The 18,001-nt window shown below is 43.7% G+C and overlaps 1 protein-coding gene across 5 annotated transcripts in view; it reads left to right on the top strand.

Annotated features, from left to right (window-relative positions):
- DHRSX (dehydrogenase/reductase X-linked) overlaps window positions 1–17,558 on the top strand; it is a 1,538,459-nt gene extending 1,520,901 nt beyond the window's left edge. For all 5 annotated transcript variants that reach the window (XM_069637026.1, XM_069637025.1, XM_069637028.1 and 2 more), the window contains one exon: window positions 15,333–17,558. In XM_069637026.1, the coding sequence (XP_069493127.1) occupies window positions 15,333–15,536 (204 nt within the window). In that variant the 3' untranslated portion in view covers window positions 15,537–17,558. The remainder of the gene's footprint in view (window positions 1–15,332) is intronic.
- Window positions 17,559–18,001: the final 443 nt, after the last annotated feature.

Raw genomic sequence — 18,001 nt, 5'->3', positions numbered from 1 at the left:
CGCTCTGAAACACTTGTGTATGAGCGCAATATAAATAAAATATCATTTAATTTCATTTGCAAACAAATCATGCAAACTTCCAGCGGTACTTTTCCTCTTTAGTGGAAAATGCAACCACTGTGTGTTGGGTTTGCTTCTAGATGATATGTGTTTAGGTGTTGTTCTAGTTTGTGGGTCTATATGGGATTGCTTTTGTGTATCTGTGGCATAGTGCTGGAGGTTTTGTGTCTTTGGTTGAGTGAGATCACAGAAGGGGGGGTGGCATTTGGTTTGTTTTTGCAGCTTGTGCTGTGGCAGGGTATGTGTGTGTTGTATTTGGTGGTTGAGAAGCAAATGTGTAGTAAAGTTGAAGGTTTTTAGTACGGTTAGATGGGGCGAGATCTGTGTGTTCTTGTAAGTTGGATTGTTTTGAGGAAGCTGCATTCCTTATTCCGCAGTTGGTGATAATATGCTTTCCTTTCTTTGGGCCAGTCCAGTTTGTTTTGGTTTGGTTTTGTTTTACAATGGTTTGTGGTGCCTTTCCTATTTTCGCGGTCGGGCTCTCCTCTTCAGCAGTGCTTCCTGGTTAGGTGGGTGAGTTAAAGAGCCAGTTTTCTAGTTCTCTGAATGTTAGGTGTTCTTATGTTGTTCGTATGGTGAGTTCCAAAGTTTTTCTGAGATGCAAGCGAACCCTGACCCGCCATATTCCAGTTTCAGGTATTGCTTTGGTTCGAGGCGTATGTCATTGCTGGATTTGAGGGTTTGATGTCATCAGTAGATCAAGATTTTTTCCTGTATAAATTCTGCTCCTTGGTCATTTATTGGCTCTGTGCGCTATGCAGAGGGTTTTGAAGTAAATCATTTGTTTGTTGGTTAGCCAGTTTATGGTTCTCAGTGTTGCTGTTATGTGTTCTCTCTTTTTGAGTCCTAGGAGCAGTCTTGCCTCAGCATTCTGTATACTCTATAGGTTTTCAGTGAGGTAATCTGGCCCTCTAAGGTAGATGCTGTCGGTGCAGTATATTCTTAACATGATTGTGCACAGGTGGAAGAAGCATTTCTTTACGACTGTGTTGACTTGTGATTCCAGTGCTAGGTTGTTGTCCATTAATATTCTGAGATTTGTATCTACTTTTGAAGGTTCCGGGTGGTTTGTCATTTCCCGAAGCCACTGAATGTGATTTTGGTCCAAAGGATTTTTTGAGGTGTGACCATGATTTCTGTTTTGTCTGTTTTGTCTGTGTTGAGATCAAGGCTGTTGGTGCTCATCCATTTGTTTATTTGTGTGAGGTAGTTGGTGAAGGTTTGGTGTTGTTCTCCAGTAGTGTTGATTTTATAGATGATCTGTGTGTCATCTGGTAGTTGTAGCAGGTAAGTTCCTGCCTTTTGATGAGGTTGATGAACGGGATAATGTAAAATTTCAAGAGTAGCAGGGACAGGGATGAGCCTTGTGGGACCACAGAGGTTGGTGTGCATGGTGCTTACTTGAAGGGGCCTAGCCACGTTTCTGTTCTTCCTGTTAGGAAGGAGTTAACCCATAGTATGGCTGGGTCATTAATCCCAATTTCTTGGAGTCTTTTGATGAATGCCGAAGGTCACTAAAAGATCTAGCATTATTAGTGCTGAGATGATATTAGAGTGAGCGTTAGTTTACAGATTTTCCGAGATGGATAGTAGTGATGTTTCCATTCCTCTCATGGGTCTGAAACTTACTTGTGCCTGGTCAACTAACTGATTGCTTTCTACATATTCCAGGATGTTTTCATATACATAGGGTTCTAGGAGGTTCACCAGATGAGGGATGTTTGAGATAGGTCAGTAGATGGTTAGGTTTTCTGTGTTTCCCCAAGGGATCTTTGAGGAGTGCTTTAATGTATGCCACTTTGTGATGCTTCTGGGTACAACTCCTGTTGCCACATAATGGTTCCTGAGGTTCCAAAAGTATTCTGCAAACATATTTTGGGTGAGAGTGATCTTGTAGATGTCCAGTGGGCAAGGATCTGCTGGAGATCCTCCTTTGTTGTTTTGTTTTATTAGCTTGGTAAACCTTTCTTTCGAGATGGCTGAGAAATAGTTTTGTCTTGTAGTTAGTTCCAGAGTTTGGTGGTTTTTGGAATTGTTTTTTATGTTCTTGGGCACACTCTTGATGACTTGCTGGATGTTTAGGATTTTGTTTTTGAAGTGTTTTGCAAGGTGACACAGTTTCTGGGGGTTAGGGGTGTGTTGCTGCAGGCTGTTGGGTTTCTTAGCTCTTGAGGATGCTGAACATCTCTTTATGGGTGTTGCGTGTTTTTGCAATGTGTTTATTGTACTATAGTTTTGCTGTTGTTGCTTTGAGGTTTCTGGTCTTATATAGTTGTATCTGTCTCTGGTATTCAAGTTTTTTCTCTTGGTCACAGTTTTTCCTCCATACTTGTTCTAGTTTCTTCTTTATTTTCTTCAGGGCTTTGAGTTTGGGTGTGAACCATCTTGCCGTTATTTTCTTTTGTGAAGGGGTGAAAGGCTTTTCCGGTGCGTTAGCATCTAGTGTTTCTGTGATCCATTTTTGGAGTGTCCAGTTCTTTATTCTAAATGACGTGTCTCTAGAATAGGGCTGGATGGTTTTGTGTATTCTAGTCTGATGTTGAGGTCCATGGTGTTTAGTGATTTCCAGTTTCTTCAGAGTTGTAGGGATTTTTGGAAGGTTGAGTTGGATTTGTGTTGGCGTGTGGATCACACAGGGTATCATAAGGTGGTCACTCAAGAGACTGTGCATTGAGATGCAGTTGTGACTAGGGATCTTTTGCAGAAAATTGCATCTAGGGTGTGCCCTGCTGAGTGGGTTGCTCCCTTCACCGTTTGCTGTAGTTGGATGTTAGTGATTTAGTTGAGTTGATATTTTCTGCTTCAAACCATATATTGAAGTCTCCTAATATGACCAACTTGTCATATGTTATGGCGATGTTGGTGATGGTGTCTAAGAATGTGTCTGAGAAAGATGGGCTTTATGTGTTCAGTCTGTAGATGAGTGGGAATGAAAGATTGGTTTGGTGGTCCATGGCTAGGTGGAGGGGAGGAGTGATTCACAGTTTGGGATATTTATGATGGTGTGATCTTTAGTTGGTCTTTGTGTGCAAAGATGAATACTCCTCTTTTTCCCTCTCTGTTTCTTGTTTCAGTTTGAAGTTGTTGGCTAGGGATTTGTGAGCGACTACCTTGAATTCTTCATTTAGCCAGGTTTCGGTCGGGAATAGGATGCTCGGTCCATCATCACTGAGGGGGTCGTATTCTAATGTATTTTGACATCAATCTGACTTTGAATAGGCTGTAATGAATCTTTTTTTTAACTGAGGTAAGTTTGTCCTTTGTGGGTGATGTTGGTAATTAGGTTTGGCCTGGGTTCGTCCTTCATTGGGATTCCGTTGGTTCTATTTCTTCATTGAGTAGTTCAAGAAGGTTGCGTTTTGGGTTGAGGTGTTCTTCGTGGTTGTCTGTATTCAGTTGTCAGTCAAACTTGTTCTCTTTCCAATTTTAGTGATGAACGGTGTGCTGTAGTCAAGCTGTATTTTTTATTTCCGTCTGAGGTCTGTTCCTTGTGTTTCCATTATCCTTCCTTGTGTTGTAGTGATTATGGATGGCTGGTTGTTGAGTTGTGTTATATGTCGAATGGTAGCGTGACAGGTGAAGTGATTTTGGTCATGTTCTTGTGAAAGGGCTTTCTTCCAGGAGGCAGTTTAAGTGTTACTTCATACTCATTGGTTCCTTGGCGTTTTGGGTTGGGATTTGTATTTGTATTTGTTTTATTTGTAACGCGCACCTTCAGGCCCGGAGGCATCTGGGCGCAACTTAGACATGGTTACATAGGAATACATATATTCAGCTCTTAGGACAGTGCAGGTATACGGAGCATACAATGATATACATATTTACAGCGTAGAAGTTGGGGCAGGTGTATTCCTGGGACAGGCTCCCAGAAGCATAAGAAGTCCAGGATTCAAAGCTGGTTGAAGAGCCAGGTTTTCGTTTTGGATTTGAAGGCGCTGAAACATTCTTCAGATCTGATGGTTGTGGGGAGGGCATTCCAAAGTTTGGAAGCTAGGACGGGGAAGCTAGATCCACCCGCTTTTTGAAGTTTGAACTTGGGAATGGTTAGGCAGCAGGTCTGGGCAGTTCTTTGCCTGGGATTTTCAGGCAGCCATAAAGCAAATGGATTCCAATGGAATACACCTCACATTAGCACCTGTTAATGAGAATGCTGATTCCATTGGAATCCATTATAAAACACTGCCTTGCAAATTTTGAAGGTAGCGTTTTATAACTCTCAAAGCAGAAAGAAAAACTGAAGGGTAAAGGCTATTTTACCCTGCTTTACTCTTTAGCTTGACTCTCTGCTTCAAAAGAGACTAAATTGCAAACAGGGGTCCCTACAGCATGTAAGTGCAAACGTAGGTGGTCCAATTTCATTAAAAAAAATAAAACTCAGAGTTTTTTCACAAGAAGTAAGCGGCTTGTGGACTTGACCGTGCGGTGGCCTTCACAAAGAGTTACCGGGGAATGCGCCACGGCAGAGTGGTTTCAAGAAGGCAGATGCAGGTTTCATAAACTCAGCTAGAGGAGTCTCTGTTGTTTGTGCAACAGTGCCCAATCCCCCGGACACGCTGCCTCCACTTCTACAGTTGATCTCAGAATAATACCACACTCAGACCCCACCCTGTTTATCTATAAAAGGGAGCGCAGCGCAGAGGTTGTGTGGGGGTTAAGAGTTAGAGTGCCAAAGTGCAGGTGCAGAGCATGTCGGTACAGCAAGGAGAGAAGGGAGAGTAGAGAGCAGGTGGTGAGAAGAGAGAGAAGAGTGAAGTGAAGGACTTCCTAGCTTTCCCTATTCTAACAAAAGGGAATTAAGATAGTGCCTTGCACTCACTCTGTTTGATTCAGGTTATTTCAATCACACCCACCTTCACCTCCTCCTTTCTACTGTCCTCCTAACTCCTCCCACCAATATTCTGTCCCTCAGATGTTTCACTCCTCCTATCTCTTACGTCCACCCTTTGATGTTAACTCTCACCCACTTCTACTACTCCTCGTCCCACTACTACTCCTCGCCCCATGACTACTTCTCCTCCCACCACTATTTGTCCTCCCTCTAATACTACTCCTCCTCCTCCCAATTCTACTCCTCCTCCCACCACAGTTTCTCCTCCTACCATTAGTCAACCTCTCTCCTTTTGCCTAGTTTCATCCACTTCACATTCACCCCACACTATCTTCTTTATTCACTGGTCTCACAAACACACACACTCATACTGCAGAACCACTCTCTTTCTCCTAGTCCAATTCCTCAACTGCACCACAAACTCTCTCCACAAGCCGCTGGCCCCTCCTTCCTCCTGCTGTTCTCTTGGTCGTCGTCCACCTCTTACCTCACCTGATTAATCCACACTTCTGGGTTCCTTTCTCCTGTTCATGTAAATTCAGTCCACTACATTTGCCTTCAGTGGACTCACTTATTTGCTTTTTTTTAATAAGATGTATTTTATTCAGTGCTTATGTTACTTTTAAAAAGTCAACACTTAATAAAAAGTAGAAATGGGAACAGACACACTACCCTTCTTGATAACAGTGTGCACAGTCAGTGCTCTATCATGACCAACACCACATGTTCCCTCTATTCAAACAAATACTTAAAAGGCCATGCTACTTTTTAAATCATGTGCTCAAGTTGCCCGCCCCTTGCTCACCTGCCCTACCCTAGCAATTCATACCTGATACCAACGTGGTCGCTGTGAAAAGGTGTACGGTGCGTACAGAGGAGTATTAAGAACTCTGCCGGTGATTAACATCTCCACCAAAACAGCCACCAAAACTCAAAAGCTAAAAGTAATGTAAGAAAGGAAAGACCTGGACAAAGGCAGCCCAAACAGCAACACACATTTCTATAAAGATGATACAATAAAGACAGGCCATTGTGATGATATTGTTTTACACAATATCCAAATTGGCGCTGGTTGTCAACAGTTCCAAACCTGTGCTATTTGATAGTTGGAGAGAGTATTTCACACCATCCCTGGGTTCCTCGATACATGGAAAGATGATCTCCATCTAGTAAGCAAGTGCACAGAAACCCTTCCCCAGCCAAGCCGCAACAGTAAATGCTGCCCTAAGCATACATATGTGTATATACACAGTCCTTTAACCTGTGACTGCTACTTCTGCTCTGTTTGTGAGGTTTTTCTTGTATTTCAATTGCTTGAAGACATCAAAACAAAAACACCAAAATTAATTTGAAAAGAGGCCAATTCAAATAGGTTCTGGCTTCCTACCTGTGTAGGTGAACACTCTCACTATTTCACCGGTAAGTCATCATGAAGAAGCAAGGAGAATCACAGAAAACATCAATGAATCCACATATGTCACAATGCAGCGTGCTACAAAGTGGCAATCCCATGGCACTGTCCACAACACACATGGCTCCTCGTTGCATCGAGTGTGTCTTTTTCTATTTCCCTTTACACTATTACGAAACCTACAAAAACAAACACAGGCAAAGCTAGTTTTGCCTTTTGTAGTAGCTCTGCAATCTACAATTCGCCTCATGTTTTGGGCCATGTAGGACTGGGTTATTAATTTAAAAGTGTAGGCACCCGCAATAAAAATTCAATAAGCAACCCACGTATTAAAGGTAGAGTCCATGGATACCAACTTTTCATCGTGGGCTCGAGAGTGTGAGGGGTCATAAATGCGAGACGGACACAAAGATAACATTTTTTCAAGGTTTGCCATTTATTAAATGACAAAGGGTGAGATAAACGCCTATATTTCCCTATCTTAACGAAGATGTCCCTGCTTAGCAAACTAAACTAAAGGAAAATAATCGAGGGCCTCATTACAAGGTTGGCGGTAACCCACCAGTAGGTTGCCGCCAATCTCATAACGCTGATTCCGCCGCCTGATATCCCGATGTCACCGGGATATCACAAGTGCTGGTGAAATGGTAAATTCCTATTCCCATGGAGTCCCATGGGAATCCATGGCAATGCGGACACTGAAATACTGGCACTATTGCAAATGGGGCCGGTGCTTCAGTGAGACATGCCGGTAGGGGCCTGAAAACCCGGCGAGTCAGGCCTGCCGGGGATCAGTGCCCCTACCGACATTCTCGTAGTATGGCGGTCCAGAAAGGGTACCGGTACGTTGCTACGGCACCCTTATTTCTGGACCGCCATACCTGGAATGAGGCTCCTAGTGTCAAAAAGTCTCTGACCCTCACACTAATACATACAACAACAAAAATAACTCAAGGAATATTTGGCAGTCTTCAGTTCAACACAAGAGAATAAAAGTTCAAATTTATAGGTTCTTGAAAGTACTCCTTGTGACCAGACTTGGATTTCTTTCCCCTGGATCAATGCAGGAATACCTTTGGAGAAGTCCTGATTCAACAAAGTTCTGTTTATTACAACACAAAAGATCTTTTCCTTCAAATACGACTTTCCGCTTGTTAAAGTAAATGTCTCTTCCATAAACAATTGTTCCACAAATCAAAGCAGTTGGTGTCTTTCCCAATATCTTTCTTGATAAAGCAAAAATGTGTCTCTCTCAAAACGCAAGTTCATAAATTAAGACAGTTGGCTTTTCACCGGATGAATAGCAATTCTCAGCATATCACATTTCTTCTTCAAATTGACTACTTTTGTCAGGGTAGCAGATTAACTACTTCTGGTAATGCCACACTTTTCCTTCAAATGAAATACTTTTGTCAGGATAGCACAGCAATTACTTCTGGTAATGTCACACTTGTTCCTCAAATGAGATATTGTTAACAAGTTCTTTTCATTGCACCTCTTTGCCACAATCATACTTCTTCGGAACCACATCTTCTTTCCTGGTCGCCTGCCAGGACAAACTACTATTGGTCCCTTTCATTGGTTTACTTGCCTGGATGTGAAAATCCTACAACTATGGTTGTTCTTATTGGCAATATTTGTTCCACGATTCTCCACACCAGTATCATAGGTGAGGAGGGTTGGATAATGGCTGCCTCTGTTTACAGTCTCTTGACTTTTGGCAAGATGAGTTACAGATCTCCCTCTGATGGTGCACCATATAAGGAGAGTTGCCATCCTGTCGCCGCTGTGCTACGTCTTTAGAGCCTCTTGACTGTTGGCAATGCGGGTTACAGGTCTCCCCCAGCTGGTGTCCCATATGAGGGGAGTTGCACCCTTGTCGCATTAATATTACTCCTTTACAGCCTCTTGACTGTTGACAATGCGGGTTACAAGTTTCCCCCAATTGGTGTCCCATATAAGGGAAGTTGCGCCCTTGTCGCCTTTGGTCTGCTTTGTTTGTTCAATATTCTAAATTATGGGTTTCTGTGAAATGTCCTGTTCAGAGCACACCAGGGTCATCTTTAGCTTCAGGCGCACTCACTGGTCTTCTTTGGTGTCTTGGTTCCCTTCGCTGATGCTGCAGTGGATCTCCTGTCTCCTGCCAGCATTCACGTGTCTTATATGAGCTCTCCCAGCTCCGTAGACCCTCCACTGCCTCCTGCACACAAGCTCTGCACGTTGGGTTGGGAACACGTCTCCCCCTCGGCTTGGCATCTCTTCCTGACAATGCTTCCTGCTGCGCTTACTCTGCAATAGTCCTTCATATCTCACGTTAGCCTTAGCTGACATTCTCCCTTCAGTTTCTGCAGCGAACTCAGCACACTGGGCGGCCTCTGCCTCAGCTACTCCTCCACATCTACTTCTCGGCTGGCCTCTCCTTTCACCTGTAACTCATTTCTGAGTTTAAATGTCATGCTCAGGTGTTTTGGTCTATAACAACTAGACCACACATTCTGGTTAATGGCATTGTTGATCCTTGCTACCTCTGTGCCCCTCTTCCTCATCCCAGTACCAAGAGCATTATGGATCTTGAAGTCCATAATGGATTGCATAGCATTTACATCAGTTTGCTCTAGTTTACAATGTGTCATTAATGTTTTAGGAAGGATCTTGGATTAAAGAGGTCATTACTTCTCCCTGACATGAATCCCCTCCCATGTGATTCTCCCATAATAATAGAACCCCCAGGGTCAGGATCAGGTAGCGGCTGCCTTCCCCTGGCCACGTGGGAGGAGGTCCATACTGGGGATTCAGTGATGATCTCACTAAATTAATCACAGGAGTCACTTGTGCGAAGCTCACACCCCATTACCCACACTCCCAAAATGTGCACACTTTTCTTAGCTTTGGCCACCTCACTAAAACAACAAAATGCATTGTGAAGCCATCACATTGAGGACAGTTCCATCATAATTATAAACAAGCACAATTCTCTTTTATAAACCTTTTTGTAGTACTGTTTAATAGCATAGATAAGTGTGTTGGCCTCAATAGATGGGACACTTAATTGTAATATGTGATTAGTTTGAAAGACAAGCACTTCATCCTGCTAGCATCACTCAGCTAAAGTGTGCACTGCATTGTACTTTTGAGTTACACTTTAATAGGTAATTAGAAGTGATGAGATTGTACCAGACTGCCTTGTGATCTTGGGCAAAACCGTTCTGAGAACGTGTCTTCACTAGAAGTGACTTTCTTGACAAATTGTAACTCGCTAATTAATATACATAGCGATGGGGCAAACACAATTATCTGGACTTGCAATTTACCCAATTGTAAACACCTGTATATCCATGCATGATATATTTTCAGAAATGAACATTTATTTCAACCCAGCCCCACCATTAACTTGTATGCCTGACTCCAAAGTACTTAAATAGTTTCCTTTTTTTTTTAGACATGGCAGTTTTGCATGTAAAAGTAACTAAGTGATGCCCTTGTCCCTGCTCGTGGGTTTCCTTTCACGTTTGTGGTCTAAAGTTTTTTTTTTTGTGGGTAAAATCTGCGAGTCACGGGTCTGTTGACAGCTCTAAGAGTCCAGTTGTATTTGCAGACAGATGCAGAAATGGACAAGGAAATCGGCAGAGAATCCAATTCCAAAAATGATTCCCCCCCCCCTGATATCACAAAACTCTGTGTTTTCATTTAATTTCATACAATAGGGCTCATACAGTAAGGTAAGTAAGACACATTTAGTCAGTTACATGTAACAATTGCCTTCCTAGCAGAACATCCTTAGGCCCTGGCGGACATGCCATTACACTGCATGCATGACCTGTACCATTGCACTTGGCCTACCCACATGATACAAACTCCACCTGTAGTGGATCTTTCCACTACACATACTGGGCCCCAGGGGAGTTTCTAGGTCTGGAAAAGATCCGTGGCTTCTCTGGCTTCTCTGATGTAGGAACTGTTGGGACTGGGGGCTAGCTAGTCTTTTGGCTGTAGCTCCTGAGATTCTATCCAGGATCCCCAATGCACCTGTAGGTGAGACACAATCAGGGATACAGGTGGCAAGAAAAACCAGCCTGGACAGGGCCATGAATCAGTGCTTTAAGTGGGCCGGGGCCTGCCGGGGGCAGGCCCCGGCAGTCTCCAAAAAGTGGGGCTGAGCCGGGGCCCTGCCGGGGGCCCCCGGCCTCACCACGCCACGGGAGATGCGCCCGCCACTTTAACGTCAGGCAAGCTGACAGAAGTGCCAGCCAGGCACAGCGTTGCTGTGACTGGCTGGCACTTCCGTCAGTCACTGTAACTTTCTCTGATGACCCCATCCGAGGGGCCATCAGAGGAAGCTGGAGTCCCTTAGTTTTCCCTCGCCAGGTCACTGACTCTCAGCGAACCCGCGGGCTCCATGATCTAATATGCAGATTAGATCACGGAGCCCGCGGGTTCGCAGAGGGTGAAAGACGCCTCTGGATCAGTGATCCATCTGCTCAGAGCAGCGATCACTGAACCCGAGCCGCCTTTCTCCTTTGGCAAGGCTTTATAAAAGATGCCTTCAACTTTGTACGTTTAAGCCATCTTTTATAAACGTAGAAATATTTCTATGTTTATAACAGCCTGCTTGAATCGTACACAATTCAAGGCATCTTTTATAAAGCTTTGTCGACGGACAAAGCCACCTTGGGTTTTGCCCGTCCTCAACGCTTTATAAAAGATGCCTACGTTTCAAGCTGTCTTTTATAAACATAGACATATGTTACAAATGTCTATGTTTATAAAAGGCAGCTTGAAAAGTACACAAACCGTAGTAAGGTAAGCACACAAGTGTGCGTAACTTACTATGATTTGTGCACTTACAAGCCACCTTTTATAAACATAGAAATATGTAACATTGCTATGTATATAAAAGAAGGCTTGAAAAATCACAAACCATAGTAGTACGCAAACAAATATATAACTGCTCAAATACATTTATATATTTGTTTGCGCACCTTACTATGATTTGTGCACTTTTAGGCCACGCCCACAATGGAAGCCACGCCCCAAAACGAGGGCCCGCCCCCTCTCAATTTCTTACCCCACTTAAAGCACTGGCCATGATCCAGGTCAATCATGGAACGTGTCATGAATGCGTGTATTTAAAACGAAGGCAGTAATACTGATTGCGAAACATCAAAGTGATCCGCGTGCAGGAATCACCCTATTTAGCAATTCTGGTGGCATCACATAATATACTCATTGTCGTGCCAAGAGTTACTGTTCCATGTGCTAACTAAAGGCATTTGTTGTCACTGATATGTTGCTTGTAACACGTAAGGTTTGCTTTTTAAGCCTGACAATCACTGCCCCTCGGGCAACAGTTGTAAAAACATTATTGCAGCTGTAGGGCAGAATTGATATAAACAATACTACATCATTTAGTAGTGGAGTGTGGGGTGAACAAGATACCGCTTGAACAGTGCCATGCAGGATTCTGGGTAGGACGCATAAAAGAATATGATTATGATGGAGATGCAGCTTGCAAATGTAGGACATTACAGCGGAAGGCGCAGCAATCCTAGGACCTAGCAATGAGTATCGTAGTAATCTATATTTATAAAAGTGAAAATGTTTGGGTGTGTGGCTTGGCGAAGCGTTGTTCCGTATACAATTCCACACCGTTTCAACAATCTGCACCAAATTTTGCATGGTTGCATGTTAGGACCCTTTAGACAATACTGGCTACATGGCGTTTGGACAACCCACCCCTTTCCCTGGATTTCAGCACCTTCACACGTGGGACGGTTGCCTGGAATCGGCAAAACATCAATGTGGTCGTAGAAGAACTGGTCCTCAACCCTGGAATGCATGGTTTCTGGGACACATGCACCACAATGCACCGCAACCAGCTGCACCATGAGAGGGTGAGGCAACAGGTGGGGAGAGAGCATAGTAAGTCCCAGTACACAGCAGCACACCAACTCTCGCCACCCCCCAACGTCTGCTCCGGGGTATGTCAGCCAGCCACACACGCCCATTCTCAGTGCAGTTTACTTCAGAGTGCAATGCGCATCAAGCGATACAGCAACCTACAGGATCATCGATTTTCATCAATTGATCGTAGTGTTGTCATGTCTGTCCACAGAACCCGTTCAGAGAGCTCATGCTTTTTGCAAGTGTTAAATAAAATCATATGTTAATTTGTTTAAAATGCAAGTAATTATGAGTATGCAAGGGCTATTTGCTACATTAAGTATATGTAAAGTATTGTATGTAGTAAATGTGGGTTATTAAATCCCATGCACTACTTTCTCTTTGCCCATTTTGTGAATATATGAGGTGATCCCAGTTCACAATTCGGTGGTGTTTTTAAACTAGAAGGTATTTTAGTGGTGAATATTTTAATATCACCCGATATTGCATCAACGAAATGTGCACTTGACTTTATAGAGCAAACGCTTTACAGAGTGCTGTTTAGTAGACTATGGGCCTCAGTATATGTTTTGTGGTACCTCGGCGGTAAATCTGCCGAGATACCATGAAACGGAATTACTGTTACCGCCCCTTGGTCCGGCAGCTTTGCCGCCGGATTACAAGAAGCGGTGGTGGTGTTAGTCCCCATTTAATTGGAGTCCTTAGGACTCCATGGAGGATGTCGGCAGAATTACTGCAGCGGTAATTCGACCAACAGTAATTCCATCGAAATTTGGAGGTGAGTCCACCAATTTAACACCAAACTCATAGTATACGGTGTTACCGGTGCATTTTACCTGCACTGCCCTACTTTTACTGAGGCTCTATGCCTTAATTTACTACCTCTAAAAACTGTTGCAGCCAGATGGTCCATGGAGTGCTCTAAAATGGAGAACTCTGCTTAAGTGGCACAGGCTATAAGGAGAGCAAAGCGCACATTTTTGTTTTGCCCGTGGCGTGCTCACAGGTGACAAATGGTTGATACCATTACTGCGCGCAAATGCAGAGAAGAGACGGCTTAATCTTGATACCCTAGCGAACCTAGACAAAGTGATTGCCTATACCAGACTAGCTTTAAAAACAAGATCATGTTTAGCTAAAATATAGTGGCCTTAAACAAATGATACCTTCAAGTGTTTTTTTCCAGTTTTAATATAACTCTATGGGCCTCATTACAAATTCGGCCGGAGGCTTGCCGGTAAAACCGGCAGGCTGCCATCGAACTTGCGAATTTAACCGGCGCCTGGGAGCGGGCAATTACCGGATCATCACGGCCCTGCCGGACCTGATATTTGCCCATTTTATTGGAAACTATTGTTTAAATGTTGATGTTTGTGATGTAATATTATGGGCATCTAAACAATTGTTTGATTCATTCATTCAAATAGGAGGTATTTAAAAAAGCATATTTTTGATCATCACCATAATATTTATAATGACACCTAGAGTAAGATATAGCTTGTTCCATATAAAATGATGTAATAAAGTGGTGGATCCCGATTCATCGCGGTATTTCTTTTAGTCGGGGGAAATGCATTGCTTCTTGTATTAAATCTATGCTCAAGGCCATCGTATGCCTGATACAGCCATCATGCAGGATGCTACGCTATTACCCCCACAAGTGCACATGCCGGCAATGTATTCTAGCTGCATCCTCAAATGCCTGAATAATGTCACTGTAAGGTTGGGAAGTCAACGGGCGGATAGCTCAGCGGCAACATGCTCGCCTTGGAAACCCTGTTTCGAGCACACTTAACTGATAAAAGGGTCTGAAATTGATGGGTGCAATTAAGCGCCTAGTTCTCGCGTAAGTTAAGCTGGTAAGGTTGACACCACACTTTCTAGGAGCTACATGTCAGTTCCATTGACAACCGGTGCCATATAAGCATACCGAAATGTAATTAACTGTGTGTTTGCAGCTTGGTGTAAAGTAGCATTAGGACACATCTTGAAGACATTTAAAGCACAGTGAGTCCCATGTAATGTCCACAAAGTGAGCCTTTGTATCTCTTCTGGAAGTTAGAGCGCCAGCACGCTTTGTATCAGCACTGCCTGCTTACTTGGTGATGCCTGATTACTGAGAGCTGATTTAAGCTCCTGCTTATCACATCTTCATTTGGATCCCTGAAAAAACATTAGCAGACCCTGCCCCGATTCGCCCCCCCCCCACCTTAACCTTCAGTGCTGCCTCTGGAGATCCTCCTCAGTGAACATTCAATTAAGGAAAAATTAAACACCAGTAAAATTCAGGAGCCGACCAAAGGGCAGCCATACATTCTGCACCATGATAAGTGATAAGAGTCATTAAAGGGGTTGACGGTAAAACTCTTCAGGTGTAGGGTGCCGCTCTCTGCAACGGCCCCCCCAGCCCGAAACCACCTAAAACTGGACAAGGGCTTCCTGAAGTTCTGCAGCAGGTCTTAAGACATGCATCTTTTGCTTTACCCTGTGGGTTGAACTGGCCCGCCCAATGGTACCCATGTCTTCTGCAGGCCCTATGCTAAAGGCCGCCTTCTCGGTAGCAGTATCTGAATGGACTATCACACCAGAAACTCTTTCACACAAAGGCCTTTCATTGGTATGCTGTTGGTAAAATGACCACTCCTTGGTTGATTTAATTTTGGTTGCCGTTTTTTACAGTGGCGACGAGCTATACATTTGAATACTTATGTTTGTTTGCGTGATTTGTCTGGGTTAGGGAAGGGGGGAGAGGGTATCTGGGCTACACCCCGCCCCATAAAAGAGAAAAAAAGGATGCAACCAAAATTATATTGACCAAAAAGTGGTTTATTTCGTAAAACCCTGTTTCTTATATGCTGCGCGTAAAGGGGGCTACAACCCACCAGAAGAAATTGTTAGGTCCGACCGTTATTTTAATGTATCCCTCAATCGTTTATTTCCTCTACTGTACGGTCATTATAGCAGTCTTACACAGCGGCAGTACAGCACATAACACTTAAAACTATAGCTGAATAACTAAACTACATTGGTTTCGGTTTCTAAAGTCTACTGTTCGTCCTTTTGTAAACTACACAATTAACCGTTAATGTGTGTAGACTGGATGTTCATGTTCACCTCTTTCCTTTTCCATAGACTCCAGAGGAGGGGGCTGCCACGACCATCTACGCTGCCGGAGCACCAGAGCTGGAAGGAATAGGAGGCTGCTATCTCTACAACGGCGCGAAGACTCAATCATCAGACCTATCCTACGACGAGGAACTGCAGCGGAGACTATGGACTGCCAGCTGCAAGATGACAGGCGTCCCTGATGTAACTGGCATATGTGCAGGGAAGTAGGCCCACACTGGACGCCTAGGGGATCTCCACAGACCCCCGTCCTTTCTTCGACAAATGTATTTCTTTATTTCGCGCAAACCGGACGAACTCAATCATATTTGGGCACAGGTGATATATCAACTCAAAGAGAGAGCATAGACAAGTTTCAGAATTCCACTGACGAGCAACACATGGGGTCCGATGAGGATCGGCACATCCCTGGCAAACACTGACATTCATAACAGATGAGTCTTTACTGCTTTTCGTACGAGACTCAATGATTTAACCATCCGAATCCCTAAGGGCAGTCTATTCCAAACTCTAGGCCCACAGACCACAAAACTCCAGAAAATTAGATCATGTTCTTTATTCGAAACAGCAACAATCATTGCCCTGGTAATCATTGCTTCAAGACTGAAAGAGTTGGGATTTCCCCATAAGTATCACCTTTCCTCAGAATTATACAAGTGAGAGAAAAGTTCTGGGATTGTTGATCCATGGAACACCATAATCCAGTTGGGTTTTTAGAGTGGTCAAGATATATGCAAAACATCTCCATTGAAAATGGTTATATGTACATTTATCTCATCCATAGTCATTGTAAATATACTGGAAGACTAGTTATTTTTTCTGTTCAGCGGATCAACAAGTCATGTGCTAAGCACAAGAAGTGTGCTCTAACTATCCAAAGATAATATTTTATATACGTCGCTTTTCCTTTAGTTACATGTAGTCTTGGACATAACAGCTTGAAGAAAACTTAAACCACCTGATTTTTGGGTGGTTTGAGGCCCCACGAGCTTTCAAACTTTTTGGGCAATTCTTCTGAAAGTGTTTGCGGCTCACCCATGGCAGGGCACTGGTACCAAAGGCAGGTTGCTGCTCACAACGGAACCCTAAAACATGCCACAGTGCCATGCTTTGGCATAGGAGGCCCTTTAGGGCCGTGGGGCATAACAAAATACTGAAACAATGTTGAGCATGGAGAACAAATATTTTTGCCCATCCACCCAAAATGTTTGGTTTTCTACTCCTGGTGTGAGTAGCCCCTCCTCCCACCCCATTAAAAATGAAAACAAGATATTTTTCCTGGGAAAGAGTGGCACGTGACTGCCTAGTCATATGCCATAAAAACCATTGGCCTGTTTAAATTCCACTGCCAGTATCTGATGTAGACCAATGGGATGCCCCATTGGTCTAGGTTGCCTGACTCTACTGTTTCCTATGTCGCATAATATGCTGGGCCTCATTACGAGTTTGCCAGTCCAGATACAACAGTACCAGAAAGTTTACCGGTATCATTGTATTGGGGCCGGCAAACTCTGAGTTGTGCTCGCGGGTGCCTTTCAAACGGCACCCGCGAGCACAGCATTCCGGATGCACAGTGCCTGTGCCTCCGGCTCCCCCATTCCCATTGAGCCCTATGGGAAAGGGGAAGAATTTTTTCTGGCGCCCAGGAGTGGGCAAATACCGGGTCTGGCAAGGGCGTAATGATCCGGTAATTGCCCATTTCTGTGCGCCGGAAAAAATGCAACTCTGACGGCGCTACCGCCAGGGTTGTAATGAGGCCCACTGTCTATGACTTGTTTACACAACGTGTTGGTAGCATCACTACAAAGTGTGAAGAAAAAAGCCTGCAGTGACTAAAAGTGTTTTTCGAAATAATCAAATGTGTGCCTTGAGCCAACGTGTGGATTGTTTGTAAAACTTTCCCTATTTGAAGGTATCATTTCAGAAGCTGAGGGTTTTTGAGAAGTATACCCGCAAGTAGCAAGTATCAGTAGATTTTGCCCAGACTGCAATATGTGAATGCCTTCCAGGTCGCATTGCAATTTTGCTTGAATTAATGCTAGGTGGAGTCTGTCCTATTGACTGCAACACGATGCAAAGAATTCCTTAGAGATGACATGCAAGCTGCTGGACTATGCTTGACTTCGAATTACAAACAATTATGTTCGAAGTTCAAGAAGGTGTCTGTCACAATCATGATGTTGTTATCTTCTTGATCTGTAATTAAAAAAATGTGTTTGTACCTTCGAATAACTTTTTTTGTACATGTAATTTAATAAGATGTGAAGATGAGACTTCAATATTATAATGGTATGTTGTATATTATTATTGTGTAATTTTCCAGGTGTTTTGTCTGGCACTCAATTGCTCTGGCATTCAGGTTTTTTTTGTAGGGTGGGTGGGGGGCACAAAGAATAAGGGATCGTTCTTGACCGATCTTGCTAATCTTCACCTTTCTATCACCAACATACTGGATATCCTTGCCCCTGTCATGAGGATCCGAATGAAGCTGGCTTCCAAGCGCAACACCTGGTATGGCTACAACCTAGCCTCTCTGAAACACAAGTGCAGAGTGGCTCAGCGGAAGTGGTGGGCATCAGATACATCCTCTGACAAACTGGCCTGTTGCCTGCTCCAAAGGCAATACAGACTCTCCATTCGCTCGAAGAAGAGGGCTCACATCCAAACCTGCATCT

The sequence above is a fragment of the Ambystoma mexicanum genome, chromosome 7p, assembly GCF_040938575.1.
Source record: "Ambystoma mexicanum isolate Mex_15411 chromosome 7p, UKY_AmexF1_1, whole genome shotgun sequence".
In the NCBI taxonomy this organism is placed as follows: Eukaryota; Metazoa; Chordata; class Amphibia; order Caudata; family Ambystomatidae; genus Ambystoma; species Ambystoma mexicanum.
Note: the sequence above shows the minus strand (reverse complement) of the source record. Positions and strands in the feature narration are given on the sequence as shown.